At 43.7% G+C, this 15514-nt stretch overlaps 3 protein-coding genes across 5 annotated transcripts; all 3 read left to right on the top strand.

The window, feature by feature from the left end:
* Positions 1-1079: 1079 nt before the first annotated feature.
* Positions 1080-3881, top strand: LOC112885987 (RNA polymerase II subunit A C-terminal domain phosphatase SSU72). The gene is made up of 4 exons (XM_025951715.1): positions 1080-1432; positions 1817-1962; positions 2073-2191; positions 3369-3881. The coding sequence occupies exons 1-4, from the start codon at positions 1200-1202 to the stop codon at positions 3471-3473; spliced, it is 603 nt and encodes a 200-aa protein (XP_025807500.1). The 5' UTR covers positions 1080-1199; the 3' UTR covers positions 3474-3881.
* Positions 3882-4577: 696 nt separating this feature from the next.
* LOC112885986 (magnesium-chelatase subunit ChlI, chloroplastic) lies at positions 4578-6354 on the top strand. Its single transcript, XM_025951714.1, has 3 exons — positions 4578-4807; positions 4897-4985; positions 5077-6354. Exons 1-3 carry the CDS (start codon positions 4684-4686, stop codon positions 6133-6135), a joined length of 1272 nt encoding a protein of 423 aa, XP_025807499.1. The 5' UTR covers positions 4578-4683; the 3' UTR covers positions 6136-6354.
* Positions 6355-8423: 2069 nt separating this feature from the next.
* On the top strand, positions 8424-12355 carry LOC112886518 (signal peptidase complex catalytic subunit SEC11A-like). Of its 3 annotated transcripts, XR_003227394.1 has the most exons (10): positions 8424-8635; positions 9313-9425; positions 9947-10018; positions 10159-10194; positions 10306-10351; positions 10497-10584; positions 10687-10744; positions 10924-11008; positions 11724-11836; positions 11931-12355. XR_003227394.1 is itself a non-coding variant. In XM_025952438.1 (9 exons), exons 1-8 carry the CDS (start codon positions 8557-8559, stop codon positions 10972-10974), a joined length of 543 nt encoding a protein of 180 aa, XP_025808223.1. In that variant the 5' UTR covers positions 8424-8556; the 3' UTR covers positions 10975-11008; positions 11724-12355. The 3 variants fall into 3 exon arrangements, 2 of the variants coding, with proteins under 2 accessions (XP_025808223.1, XP_025808222.1); XM_025952438.1 differs by having other exon boundaries at positions 11724-12355; XM_025952437.1 differs by lacking the exons at positions 11724-11836; positions 11931-12355 and having other exon boundaries at positions 8431-8635; positions 10924-11301.
* Positions 12356-15514: the final 3159 nt, after the last annotated feature.

The following is a 15514-nucleotide window of genomic DNA, read 5'->3' as shown; positions in this document are numbered from 1 at the left end:
TGTCATCATAACTTATATTAGAAATATAAATAGGAATTTCTTATGATTGATTTGTATGTTAGAGCATTTAATACTAAAATAATCCTAAGGAACAAATTATATAATAACTACTTCCTTAATATATGATATTATGTCATTAACCACCTCATAAATTTTGAACCTAAAACTCAAATTAAATTGAGTCACCAGCCGCTTTCGGTTGACCTAGTTCATAGAGTTTCGGTCGAGATGGTTGTTATCTTCGCATACTACCTTCTTCGCTTGAGCCGCTGCTTCTTTCCATTGTCGTTTCACTTTGCTACCTTCTCCTTGGGACAACAAATGAAAATCAACTTCATAGCATGATCATAATTATTAATTAACAAGGCGTAAACTATCTGATATCTGAGTGAATCTGTTCAGTTTGGTAGAGATTCCGATTCTCTATGGAGTTGATTCTCTAACATAAGTGTTTCTATAGCTGATAGTAATTTTTTTTTATTCTCTAGCATAAACTTTTAAAATTATGATGGAGAATCGCTTCATAAAATTAAAAGAAGTTACTTTTTTCAGCTCCTAACCTCTTAGTTTATTTCACAGAATCAGCAGAGAATTTTTTTTCTGAAAAACTATTTGGAAGAGCTCCTAATGTATTTAGCATAGTAAAGAATCAGCTCCAGAAGCTCTGCCCAACGCACCTTTGTATTATCATTTGTATCCTCTTGAACATCCGACATCACTGCATAGGCTAATGAACCCCATTCCCTTCTACGTAGTCAAGTTTTTTTTTATATAGTGATAGAGTTGTACTCCCGTACGGAGCATGTGCGGATGTGCCTACTGAAAATACCAGTAGAGATAACCTCAAAAAAAGAAAAGAAAATACCAATAGAAACAGGCCGCATGTTGTAACCTTTTTGAATCGGCTCAGGAGCCAGCCCATGAAAAAGGCTCTTTGCTTGGGCTTCCACATCACATACCCTTAGCGCGATCAAGGCCCTTGAAATCAAGGCCTAATGGGCCGAATTGGGAAGCTCCGGTCCAAGACAACCACACACCCCGCACCCCCCGAAACCATCGCATCGTTTCATTCAGGACCGCCCACCCGAATCTCAAAGCGCATCGTCCCGAACAGCCTCAGGTCAGAGCGAGGTCCTGGTCGAGAGAGAGCGGCGAGCCTGACCTGACGGGACCCCTACCTCGCCGGCGGCGGAGCCGAGATGGTGGTTGCGGAGGGCAAGAGGTGGCGGTTCGCGATGGTGTGCTCGTCCAACATGAACCGAAGCATGGAGGCGCACTCGCAGCTGGGGCGCGCGGGGCTCGACGTCGAGTCCTACGGCACCGGCACCCACGTCAAGCTCCCCGGCCCCTCCCTCCACGAGCCCAACGTCTACGACTTCGGCACCCCCTACGGCGCCATCTACGACGACCTCCGCCGCAAGGATCCCGACCTGTGAGTACAAATACTCTATTATCATCTTCCCTCTCCTGAGCCCGGGGAGCCCCTAAAGCTTACCCCATCCTGTTGCCCCTTGATGCTCCTTTTATTTTTCCTTGATTGATTTGAGAAAATACCGTTGATTTTTTTTATGGGTTTGGATGGGGTTCGTACGAGACTTAGCGTGCATTTGATGGAAACAGATAGCAACCATACTAATCTTATGCAAATTTGGGTGGGCTTTGTTTGCAATGTATCTATCTACTAAGTAAACCCTTGTGAAAAATTGTTTGAACAAGACAGATACTTGCTGAATTGGGCCGTCAGGAATGTTTCTCCTCGCTTGTTCGTGTGTTCCTCTTGCTTGAAACTGTGCATTTTCTGTGGTGAACCATCCAGGTACAAGAGGAACGGGCTGCTGCCAATGCTGAAGAGGAACACCTCAGTGAAGCTGGCGCCTCAGCGGTGGCAGGATAATGCTGGTGATGGGGTGTTTGATATGATAATGACCTTTGAGGAGAGGGTCTTTGACTTGGTTGTTGAAGGTAAATTCATTCACGTCTCAACTGGAACTGGATTTTGGTCTAGGAGATTATCAAGCTGTTATAAGCGGTGGCATTCACTAATGGAAGCAAAATTCGTTGTTTGTGTCCAGATATGAACAACCGCGAACCAAAGCTGATGAAGAGTGTGCCGATAATCAATATGGATGTCAAAGATAACCATGAAGAAGCTGGTGTTGGGGCAAAGCTTGCTGTAGAGTTGTGCCAGAAGGTATCAAAGTAACATAACATTATGTAGTACATAAGCTGTTCCCACTGTTAGCTGGCTGAGCAATTATTAACTTGCCAAAGTACTGGGGATCTAAGGCCACGTAGGCGAGGGACCTATAAGTGTGCTTAAGTTGACAGTAGAATTAAAATTAAGTGTCAGTTCAAGACTTCTAGTAAATAAAAACTGAATGATAAAAATCAAAATAGATTCCACCTGAATGAGTCAAATGCCCAAAGAGAACCAAGCCTTCCATTACACTCCTAATCTAGTTCGAGGGTTGCAGTTGTCATTCACTGATGTCATTGCACGCTTAGGGAGTTTTGGGGGGGGGGGGGATTTGCTAGTGGTGGTGGAAGGCAATTGATGGGAGCAAGGAGAAAGGGAATGCGGAGATAAGAAAGGCTGCCTAGTGGCTAGGGTTTGGCAACTGAGTGAGGATCCTGCAGGGGGTGCTCATGCATTTCCTATCATGATTATATACTGCAATAGTAATAAAAGTGACTTTGCTAACCAACGCTTGCATTCATTTCTTGCTCTGTCACTGTTATGGTTATAGCATAACTATTTTCAACCAGTGGATTCTCACGTAATTCAGTTGCCCTGATTGGTGCATATAGTTGTGTTTGGTATCTGTGGTTAATAAGCTCAAATTCGTGACATTCCCATCATCCCATGTTTTGATTCTCTACTTGAATGTTGATATTATTGCTAACATTCATAGATCTGAAGAACCCCCATTATCAGTGATTTGGAAATAAAGGCACACATCACTGTTTCCTCTTGAATTTTGATCAAATATATGGTAGTTCATATCTTGAGACCTCTTGTCCCTTGAAAAATAGTGTAGGAGAAACATTTCAGTAGACACCTTTTATGCAGTGAGAACCAGTTTATGAAATCAGCATCCTCAGTGTAAAGAACTTTTCATCTTATTTGATAAAATGATGTTTATTTGAGGTATTTCTTTTGTTTCCTCATGTAATGTCCCTACCAGTTATGATTGCAGAATGCCCTTTTGTTCTTGTCAACTATTTGCCAAAATGTTCTGCCCGACTGCACCCCATGGCAGATACTCAGTTTTGCAAAGTTACCGCATACAAATTTGAATGTATCAAAGCAGCTGTGCTTGTTTTTGGTGAGCAAAGTTAACTTGTATATATTTGTTTTTCTGTTCCAGCTTGAAGCAATTGACGGTGACTGGGAGGAAATTATCGATGACTTGATTAATGGATTCGAGAAGCAGCACAAGCGGAGGCTTGCATACAGCATCGCATTCTACTAACTTGTATAGTCCTGTGCGGGACACAGAGGCAGCAATGTATGGTCGATAACTCTGGCATTCTAGTAAAATCTGCAATGAAGCATCAACGTTGTGGCAGTGTCGCTCAGGTTTTTCCACGCTGAAGAATTAACCTAAGAAAAATTAACTGGTAGCTGTTTTCATTGTTTTATCAGTGTTGGATGGTACAGATGACGGTGATGTTGAATCGAAGCCATCATCTCATCCAAGTTGTAATGTTGTTTAGATTTGAGTCATGAGTCTATGCGAGTGGATATCTGGGTTCTGTTTGGAGTTGTTGGTAGGTAGTAATAAAATTCAGAAAGCAAAGCCATGTAAACAGGACATGCATTTCCGCTGCCTGACTGACTAAAAATCACTCGGAATGCATTCATGTATTTTTCCGTCACACGCTGCAGCAGCTTTCTATGATATCAACATTGATGTCGACAGATTTTCATGTCATTTTGCTTGCTTGCTGGTTTCTATCACGCCCAGACTTGTGTCGATCTATCGCCTGCTGGAGTGCTGGTGCCAGGATCTGGGATACAGACGCCCAAACTTCGCGGGTGTTTGGATCCGAATATTAAACTTTACTTCATCTCACATGAGTATTAAATATAGACCAGTTATGAAACTAATTATAGAGATGGAGGTTATTTCGCGGGATAAATCTATTAAACCTAATTAATTCATCATTAGCAATAGCGTATGTTTACTGTATAAATCATGGGCTAAGTAGGTTTAATAGATTCGTCTTACCAATTAGCCTCCATCAGAGCAATTAATTTTATAATTAATCTATATTTAATATTTTTAATCAGTAACCAAATATTCGATGTGATATGGGTTAAAGTTTAGCGTGGGATCCAAACACCCGCGTGGCTGAAGTCTCATCTCCGCTTCAAAATGTTTCCTCCAACTTCTGAATTCGACTGAGGAAGAAGAAAAGAACAGGTGTATTGTCTCACGTGCGTCCACTGAGAAAGGCCCAGAAGGCCAAAATTCGTGGCAATGTCATCAGACAGCAACGCAATCGCAGCTCACCACAGAGAGTTCCGAGCGGGCCTTCTCGTGGCGCACTGGCGATTCCGCCCAGCGCCGCCTCCTCCAATCGCAGCACCCCTCGAGGATCGCGCGGCTTATCCCCTAGCCCACCCATCTCCTCCTATCCCCTTTCCTCCTCCTCGCCTTCCACGCAGCCTTCCCATCCATGCCCCTCCTCCCCACCACCATGGCCTCCCCATTCTCCACCTTCTCCCCCACCTCCGCCGCGAGGGCCCTCCTCCCGGCCTCGACCTCCCGCCCTCTCGCCCTCACCGCCGCAGCCTCCTCAGGTAACAACATCTTACATCTCCCTCCCCTCCCCTCTGTTTGCCAGCGCCGAATCGAACACTCCTCGGCTCACTCTCCAGCTTACTCGCAGGGCGCATTCCGCCGTCCAGGAAGGGGCTCGGGTTCCGCCGCGGCCGGTTCACCATCTGCAATGTCGCCGCCCCCACCGCCGCCGAGCAGGTAACCAGTCCCCCCGCGTAATCCTTCCCCCCGCATTTCGCATCCGTTTCTCAAATGCGCGCGGCGCCGCGCCGCTTCTCGATTCGCGCAGGAGGCGAAGGCGTCGAGCGGCAAGGAGAGCCAGCGCCCCGTGTACCCGTTCGCGGCGATCGTGGGGCAGGACGAGATGAAGCTCTGCCTGCTGCTCAACGTCATCGACCCCAAGATCGGCGGCGTCATGATCATGGGCGACAGGGGCACCGGCAAGTCCACCACCGTGCGCTCCCTCGTCGACCTGCTCCCGGACATCCGCGTCGTCATCGGCGATCCCTTCAACTCCGACCCGGACGACCCGGAGGTCATGGGCCCCGAGGTCCGCGAGCGGGTCCTCCAGGGGGACACCAGCCTCCCCGTCACCACCGCCAAGATCACCATGGTCGACCTGCCCCTCGGCGCCACCGAGGACAGGGTCTGCGGCACCATCGACATCGAGAAGGCGCTCACAGAGGGCGTCAAGGCCTTCGAGCCGGGCCTGCTCGCCAAGGCCAACAGGGGGATACTCTACGTCGACGAGGTCAATCTGCTGGACGACCACCTCGTCGACGTGCTGCTGGATTCTGCCGCGTCGGGGTGGAACACGGTGGAGAGGGAGGGTATCTCCATATCCCACCCCGCCCGGTTCATCCTCATCGGCTCTGGTAACCCGGAGGAAGGGGAGCTCCGGCCGCAGCTGCTGGACAGGTTCGGGATGCACGCGCAGGTCGGTACGGTCAGGGACGCCGAGCTCAGGGTGAAAATCGTGGAAGAGAGGGCTCGGTTCGACAGAGACCCAAAGGCCTTCCGTGACTCCTACAAAGAGGAGCAGGAGAAGCTCCAGGACCAGATCTCATCCGCACGGAGTAACCTTGGTGCCGTGCAGATCGACCATGACCTCCGTGTCAAGATATCCAAGGTGTGCTCTGAGTTGAATGTTGATGGGCTTAGAGGTGATATTGTCACAAACAGGGCTGCCAAGGCGTTGGCCTCATTGAAAGGAAGGGACAAGGTCACAGTGGAGGACATTGCTACTGTCATTCCAAACTGCTTGAGGCATCGGCTCCGGAAGGATCCGCTCGAATCCATTGACTCGGGTTTGCTCGTCATTGAGAAGTTTTACGAAGTCTTTAGCTAGAATGTTCTTGAGGTAAATGTCCTCAGTCGCAAATTTTGGCCGGAGGCCTCCTGTTCTGCTGTTATAATGTTATCTGGATATCAATTTTGTGCGGCTAACATCATAATGTAGAATCCATTGGAACGCATGTTATGAACTGAGGATGCTTTATGCATTTTGGTCTTCCTTGTAACTCAAATCTTGTAGTGATTGAACTGAAGTAGAGCATAATTTCCGCTATATATATTAATGCATTATACTGTAGATTTGTTTGAATCTCCAGGCATATGGTTTTGACCTTGTGCAACCGTAGTACCAATATGTGAGTGCTGGGACAGCTGACATTGTTTTGTCTAATGGGGGATGTTGAGTGGTAGAAGTTGAAACACATTTAGTTACTTTGCAATTTTTCATGCTTTTAAGGAAGTTTCATAGTGAGTGTTAGAATGCTGAATATTTTGAGAAACGAATATTCATTGTTCAGCTGGTAATGAGAAAACTTAAGTGATCCTAGTTTGAGGCAGTTAATTGATATGAAGCTAAGTGTATAGTACGTGAGGTGTAATTTGGCATGTTTTCATGATAACAGGAAGGTAAACAGATTTTCAAAACATGGGTGTACCTACATAATTAGCTGAGGTCTCACTGTCTCAGTACTTTGTATCAGTCAAATGGCATCTCTGTCGGGTTGTTCCATTTCAGAATTTGGGCAGATATTGCTCTCAGTTTAGAACTCTGAGCTGGCATATTGACAAGATTTTGTCTTTGCAGCTTAGCTATGGGCTTTGTTATGCTCAATTGTATGCCAATTGAGCATGGCTCGCTTAATATTTCCTACTTTTTTTTCCTAAATAGTTTCATCACTCGCCTTTCTTTTTCTAAATGCTCACTCATTCTGAAGGTTTTGTGAGCTATTAAAGTTTTGTCCACCTCAGTATCTCCATACCTTCTGTAAATAGGTTTCTCCGGCATCCATTTCTTTACTGCTTATTCATTTGAGTGCTTCGTGTGCATAATGCATGGATTAAAGTAGCCATGCCCATTTATTGGGTTTTTTCATTGGAGAATGCTGGTTTGTTGGCCTCAATATTTTTACCCAATTTTCAAGGTTGCTAGTTTTGTCTACAACTTTTCCCTAATGCATACTGATATGAAGGTTTGTGCACTTAAAATTTTGGTTTGTAAATGGAGAATGGTATAGGTTTGTCAGCCTTGATATCTCAACACCTTTTCCTAATTAGTTTTGTCAGCTCAGCTACGTAACTAATATGATCGGTTGTCTAACCTTCTGACCTTATTTTGTTTGCTGTCACTTATTGGCTTAATGCTGACTAGTCCGGAAGATTTTGTGTTGTTAGATTAAAGTTTGTCATGCACATTTAGCATGGATTTCTCAACTGAGAATGGTAGGGTTTGCTGGCCTTGATATCTGTAGTGTTTTCCTAAATTGTTTGGTTAGGACTTGGTTCCTGTAACATTCTGACTAGATTGGAATTGGTTTCATCTTTGCTAGCTTTTGAAACTTCTCTTTCACTCATCCAATGCTCAGCCTTGAAGGTTTTTTGTGCTTGGATCAAAGTTTTTCTTTCACGTTTAGTTTGTCATGGTTTTGTGGATTGAAAATGGTAGGTTTATGGTGACCCAGTTTGTCATGTTTTTTCTCGATTGGAAACAGAGAGTAGCTTGCTCGTCCTGATTTGTTCTGTGAATTTGTTGTCTTGTAGAGTTGACTATCTCTAGCGGGCTTTATAGCTTCGACTGCATGTCCAGCTGTGATAAGTTCTTGCAGGTCGTTTCATTGTAGTGCCAAGAAGCACAAAGTGTTTCCATGCCTAGCAGAGCAGGTTAGGCGTGTAGCAAGCTGCTCACTGCTAAGCATCTTTACACAAAGTGTCCTGATTTCAGCTTGCACAGGTGTAATCGATGCACGGCAAGTTGCCCAAGCCATCATACACGGCTCTTTAACGAGTATCATTGCGAAATGCGAAGTGCAAAATGCCAATATTCATAGGCTTGTAGAAGCCCCAAACCTGGAGGGGTTTTTTTTTTTTGAGAAACCTAGTGGTATTTTAGAAACAGAGGCACATAGCCCCGTTTCTTCATCATACATGAAGCCATTCCAAAAGAAGTTTTCCATACACAACCTTTTTAAAAAAAAATCTATTCACACATTTTTACCAGGGAAAAACCTTGGTAAGAAATCAGGTTTGTTATCGGGCCTCAAATCAACGCTTGTGCCCCTGAAATTTAGTCTGGCCCACCTACCGTGGCAGGCTGGAGTTGGGCTGTCCCAAACGGGCGTGGGGATTTTCCGGCCCAAAAACACCCCATGGGCTGGGTCGGGAATTCCTCCTGCGTCCATCATCTCAGCTTCCTTGTCCCTCTTCACGCTTTGCTTGTTTCCGCCGCTCCTTCCCGGTCGTGACTTCGCCGCCGGGAGAGATGGGGTTCGTCGGCGACACGCTGGAGTCCATCCGCTCGATGCAGGTCCGCCACGTGCTCTCGCAGATCATCAGCCTCGGTCAGTGACGCTCTCTGCCACAACCTCCTCTTCTTCGTCTGATCGTCTCTCCTGATTCTGTTTTCTGGAGCTCAGATCAATGCGTGGCTACTTGGGGAGCCGTGTATTTCTTCTTGGGTTGTGGTCAGGTCGATTGCACTAGTGGTGGATTGTCCCGTTCTATTTAGATTTTGGGAGGGTTTTGACCTGTAAGATCGGGGGCGGGGGGTCTCTTGATCTTCTGCCGCCGTCTCCTCCTCCTTTTATTTCTTTTTCTTTTTTTTTTCTTTTGCTTTTTTTTTGGCTAAAGAATCACATGGCAACGGGGCTGGAATATGAATAGCAAATGCTCTGGATGACAGTTGTAGAGAGCTGAACTGGGATTTTCCTTGCTCCCTGCTCTCGCTTAATGTGTACTGTGAATTATTGCCGGCCGCTTCAAAAAAAAAGTGTACTTTGAATTATGTATTTTCTCTCGAGAAATGTCTATACCTGACACTATTCTTTTGCTTGCAAAAGATTTTTGTATCAGAAATTTGTGATATTTTGGGGGCTGGGGAAGGGTTGGCTTGCTGTTACCATGTTATCTGGCTTTCTTGCTGTTTCCATGTTACTGTTTGGGGTATAACCCGCTGCAATTAGATATTTTCCCTCAACCATGATGGAGTTTTACAATTCATCAACGTTCCTACTGGCAGGCATGCTTGTTACCTCAGCATTGATCATATGGAAGGGATTGATAGTTGTGACAGGGAGCGACTCCCCAGTGGTAGTGGTTCTTTCTGGTAGCATGGAGCCTGGATTTAAGAGGGTGAGTTGTCTCCTTACACAAATTGGTAATGAGCTCAGCATGTTTGCCGTTTGCATCATATTCACACACTGGATGCTTTGCTACTAAGACATGGGTTGTAAACACTGATGTTGGTGGTTTGCTATTTTTAGTTGGTTGTGGGCTTGGGCTTTAGTTGGATGGCTCATGCATTTTTTCCTTCCCATGATAAAATACCTCGCTACAAATGACTGATCGACCATGATTAGCTAGCACCAATCTGAACTTCAGAAAAAAAAAACTGCAGAAAGAGGAGAATTTCCATTCTCTTACAAATGTATGTGGTCCCTTAGAAGTTCTGTTAGTTTGCATATGGTGAATGGCTGCATAATTACTTTAAAATTCGGATTTTCCCTTTTTAAGATGTGTGCCATTCTAGCTGCTGATCCGTTGTGATAAATATCATCTACTGCTTAAATTTGGCTTCATTACTATCTTATCTTTATGAAGTACCAGCATCTTTTACACCAGTATGCCTGAATGGCTAGTTATCTCCTTTACAGGGTGATATCCTGTTTTTGCACATGAGCAAAGACCCTATCCGCACAGGAGAAATAGTTGTTTTTAACATCGATGTAAGTCTACTGCTTAGCCGTGAATAATCAGATGGATCACGAATTCATCAGTTTTTATGTACGCCTCATCGTAATGTCCAATGTCTGCCTATACAATTCTCTAGAAACACTAAAATATCATTTAGCTGTTATCTATGTAGGGTCGTGAAATTCCAATTGTGCACCGTGTGATTAAGGTAAATACATATTGGAGTCTTAACAGTTCACATCAAGCAATGATATTTGCTCTGAAGTTTCATGTTTGCTCTTTTTGCTGGCTCAGTTTGTTTACTCTTCTCTCTCTGTAGGTCCACGAACGTCAGGACACTGCAGAAGTTGACATCCTCACAAAAGGTACCATTTCTTTTGCGACCAATGTTTTTTTTAGATTATTGAACTACTGTCTGATATCGAATAATGGAGAAAATGATAACCAACAACTGCTAGTAAATGATCTTCTGTGCATGTCTCTGCAATGTATTCTTTATTGGCCTTTCAGGTGACAATAATTTTGGGGATGACCGACTTTTATATGCACACGGTCAGCTTTGGCTCCGGCAACATCACATCATGGGACGTGCTGTAGGGTGAGAATCCTCAATGAGGCAATGTAGATACTAGACAGCATTGATCTGTTGCGACACCTGGTTAAAAATGATATTTGACTTTACCTTTTATACTGTGAATAGCTTTCTTCCATATGTCGGCTGGGTTACAATTGTCATGACTGAGAAGCCAATTATTAAGGTACGCTCATACTTGCTGTTTTATACTTACCTGAGAACACTTTTGCTATATGTTGATAGGGCATGTCACCCATTCTCCTTTTTAGTGTAGATTAGGCAAGTAGATGGTTATTTATTTTCTAGATAGTTCTCAGAATTAGTATCGAAAGGGCTACTTAGATATGTTGTCTCTTGCTGCAGTACCTGCTGATGGGTGCACTGGGCTTGCTGGTCATAACATCGAAGGATTAAAGATGCCAACCTCATCATATAACTTTCTCTTACGGTGCGAGTAGTGACCCTATGATACCATTCTGTTCCACCATGTATCAAACGGAAAATTATCTTTTCTATATTTTTAGCATGACACTAATCTAGTAGTCAGTTTCTCGTACAATGTCTATCTTTTGATACTTTCTAGTTTGTGAGTTGAATCCGTAATTGCAATTGATAAGGATTTGAATACCAAGCTAAACTTGAGGTTATAAGAACCTAAATAAGAAGGGAGGAAAACCGAGATGTTTGAGGGCCTGTGTAAACTACACCTTCAACAAATAAGCATAAAATTGAGAGCATTAACATGGCTTGCAAATGATATTCATAGAGGAGTATACAGGTACACTTTTACCTTGACATTAGCATAGACTGAAAATAACCTAGCCAACAGATGTAGTTGACTGGGGAGGCTTCTAGAATGAAGCCTAAATTGCAATGTGATCTAAAAAGTGGACGGCAGATTGACAGGCACATGCATCAGAATCAGAAGGTGATACAATTTCTTCTAGGCAACGGGACCCAATTTGTGTGCCATCTCAGCATTTGGGTGGTTTGTCGGGTCGCGAACTTTTCCAACCTTGGAATAAGTGGAATTCTCTCCATTGGTAGCGGACCAATCCAACCCGGATTTTGAGTTATGAATCAGATGATTGATCCATTGAAATTGTCAGACATACTTTATAGTGTGGTTCCTGGTCTAAAATTGTCAGACCTGCAATTTTCAGGTGTCAATTGTCATGCCGGAGCAAACTTTCTGAGATTTTGACATGATGAAGTCGACAGGTTTCCATGTCATCTGTTTGCCTCAATCTGACCGGTCAAGAGTGTCACTTGCAAGGTGCTCGATCATCTGCCGGTGCCAGAATCAACATGATGTTGAGATCCAATTTGGGAGTTCTGACTCGTGGTTTGAATTCCAAACTGTTCTGCAGGTTTCATTTTCGTTTCATCCCATGGTCTCTGGTTGTCACTGCTGGGGCGGCACTTTTGGGTCGCCGTTTTGCTGTACTTTTGCAGTACCAGGGTTACTGGACCAGCCGTCCTGCATTGGTGTTTGGTCTCTGGTGACGGTGACAGTCTTTCAGTAGCTGGCTAATCTTTGTAGGTTTGATAGAGCTTTGACCTCCTTAATTTTCCATGGAACTTTTATTGTCAAAAGTGGTTAGGTTGTTGCCAGAATGGTTTGGATTAATTGGTCCATTTCTCTTCTAAGCTAAGGTCAAATCCTCTGAATGGAGGGTGCATTGTTTGGATAAATAGGAGTGCAGCTGCATATATTATTGTTTTTTTTGTGATGGAGAGATTTTGTTATGCGAACTAGAACAATCAAGTTCAACTTTATGTGTCTGCCCTTCAATTTCTCGATGATAATGAAAATTTCTTCCTTGGAATTCGCCTGTTCTTCTGTAGTGGGATCAATATTGAGCTATTTTAATGTCAGATTCAGATGGTTCCTATGCAAATTCTGAGAACTTTTTTTTTATACTTGATTCTGAGAACATTTAAGAAGAGGTCGGCAAACTGGTTAAGTTTCGAGTACCAGCCATAATTACAATGCAGCCTTGGCCCGCCGGAAACCTAAGCGGGCAATTAGTTGATGCACATTTTCTTCAAATTGCAAGGCTGCAAACCTACAACTGCACTAGAACATGACATGTCCAACACGGCACCAACACACGTACACATCCTCTTTAATCTTTTCCTAGAAAGAAGGAACACGAGCAAATGAAAGAAAGGTTTGTTCGTTTCCCACCACCATAAGGTTTGTAGTATGCCTAAACATAACTGCATGCACACGCATTAGTTTAATGCGCCACACTAATCCTGTCAAACCTGTCTTTGACCAGATTCCATGCAGAAGCACATTCACACGTGTCCTTGCCATTCCTAGAATGTGCTACAAAGAGGGAATACCAAGTCCCAACTGTTCACTCCAACTCGTCTTTGCTCCTTATCAGCTTGAGGGAGTGTTTGAAACTCCTGTTAGATTTGTGCTAAAACAGAGCTTTGGTTCATATTACATTTTTTTTACCCAAGATTGTGATTTGTAAAAACAATTCGACATCTTAAAAGAAGTAAGAACCTCGAAATTCATTGAACTTATTAGCTTCAAAAGTAAAAAATACACCATATTCTCACGTATTGTCCTCTTGATGTCGGCAACATACACTTTAGTACAATCACTCTATATTCTATGTTGGGATGTTTAGCTTGGGCGAAACATCTTTGCTTTCTGATAAATATTTTATGCACCCAATTGTTATTTTTTAAAAAAATAGAAACCACACACTAATTGTGCCAAACTTGGCCACCTTTCCTGATTAAAATACCAACACATGTTGATGTTGCTTGCCATTACCAAGCTATACTTTCTGACAACTGGCATATGTAAATCCAAGTGTCGTGCAATTCCACACGTGCGCAACAACTTTTTTTTCTTCCTTTGCTGGGATCGACGCTAGCCGACATCAAGTGACGATGACGTGGAGAGGCAGGAGTACGATAACAGAGTGCTCCCTCTCTGCGACACGTGTGGACATGGAGGGCCTCGTGCGACACCTTTCGACGAAAAAGTGTGACACGTGCTGGGTGCGCCGTGCATGACGTGACACATTCCTGAACAGGTTCGATCCCTAGGTTCCGGTGGCCTGGCGTGACGACACGTAGCCCATTAAGGTCGCTATTATTGGAAGGTGATCTAGGTAAAAAGCTGTAGGATTATATATGTAGTCTTTATGATTAAACAAGTTTAGATGTGTGACCTTTTGATTGAAGGGCAGGGCTCGCCCTCGCCTCACACGAGAGATCAGATGGATAATTTCGTGGGTTTTGAACAGCATAATGCTTTTCCAGGATTTCAATTTTTTTTTGTGAAAGATCAAGTTAAGCTTGTATGCCAGATTTAAACTGACGACACAACACAATCGTGTGGACCAGTGTGGTATTAGTTTCATTCGCATATATATATATATATGGGAGATTCACTTAACTCTTTTTTTACTCGTATAAAAATCGCATGCAAAATAACATGTGAAGTTTGTGTAGATCTCCTAACCCTGTATAAGTGTCTGTTTGGATACCTTGGATTAAAGTCTAGTCCCTTTTGATGTTTGGATGCAAGGGCTAAAGTTAAGCCTATGGTTGCATCTTTTGCACATCCTGAACCATTTTTAGATCCTTTTAGTCCCTTTTAGCCATGGACGGATCCAAAGGACGGACAAAGTGGGCCATGGCCCTCCCTAAGAATCTGCCCAATAAGCAACTGCATAGGGATTTTGGCTCGAGATGAAGAGTTGCAGAGTCATAACTCCAAATTTGTAATGATAGCATCTATTTCTGAATGGGTAGGGTGTTGCAGGAGGCACGCGCGGGGGAGGAGGCCTGCTTGCGGGCATGGAGACGGTGCAGAAGGCGGGAGGAGGAGCTGCAACAGGCAGAGGAAGCGGCGGTGGGGGCGCATCGCCAATCCTCTGCATTGGGTTCATTGTCATAAGCATTTCAGTACTTTGCAATAGGTATTTTTGTCAAATAGTAGAAGCATTTTCAGTACTTTTCTATAGGTGATTTATCAATTACTAGAAGCACTTCAGCACTTTTCCAGTAGGCAACTCAGTGCATTTATCCAGGCAATAATGGTTAAAAATATGGCAAATTCAGTGTATTTTATCTAGGAAATTCTTCTAATTTTTCAGATATGCAAATCAAAATATGTATTTAGGCAACAATGTATTAACAACTAGGTAGAATAATGCAAGTCTTTAGGCAATTTCTCTCTCACGCATATGTTTTTCCACAGCTACAAGACATGCAAATTTTATTTACTAGAAAAGGAAGTTGCCAACTGACGACGTACAATAGTTTTTCAAAATAGTAAGGCACGCCGTGCCGTAAGGCTATATTACGGCCGGCTGTAGTAGAGCCGAGTCTTTTAAAAAGTTTGTCATATTGGACCATCTTAGCTTTTAATCGTAAATCCGCCACTGCTTTTAGGCTATGTTAGAAGGGCTAATAGTCTAATAAGGTCTAGACATACACTTTTAGCCTACCTGTTTGGTTCTCCATAATTAAAATGAAGCTAAAAATGCCGCTCTAAACTTTAGACCTACTGAACCAAATAGACCCTAAACAAACCCTAAGCCTATAGGAAAATTCAGCTAACGCGAAACTTGTGCAGTGGATGCCCATTTTGCAAGGACCTGGTAGACTGACCGAAAGCATCAGATGCCGTGTGTAGATCAAAATAAAATTGACCAAACTTAGCCCAGTTCAATAGTGTGTAAATTTCCTAGAATTCGGGAGAATGTGGAGCATGAGAGTTGACACCCACCACTGTGAAAAACTGCACAACTAGCTTCCGTTACTACGCACGTTAGATTGCCGCACGATTCAACCTCCACAGTGTGTCATGAAGAAATCACCGTGTGGACTCCCCGTCGCACATCCCCTCAACTCTAAAGGCTACCAATACAAATTGACGACGTGTAAATATTGCGTCTCCTTTTCTTTCTTTCTACAA

This window comes from Panicum hallii, chromosome 3 (genome assembly GCF_002211085.1).
Source record: "Panicum hallii strain FIL2 chromosome 3, PHallii_v3.1, whole genome shotgun sequence".
Lineage (NCBI taxonomy): Eukaryota > Viridiplantae > Streptophyta > Magnoliopsida > Poales > Poaceae > Panicum > Panicum hallii.
The sequence above is the reverse complement of the archived record's forward strand: the minus strand, read 5'-3'. Positions and strand labels throughout refer to the sequence as shown.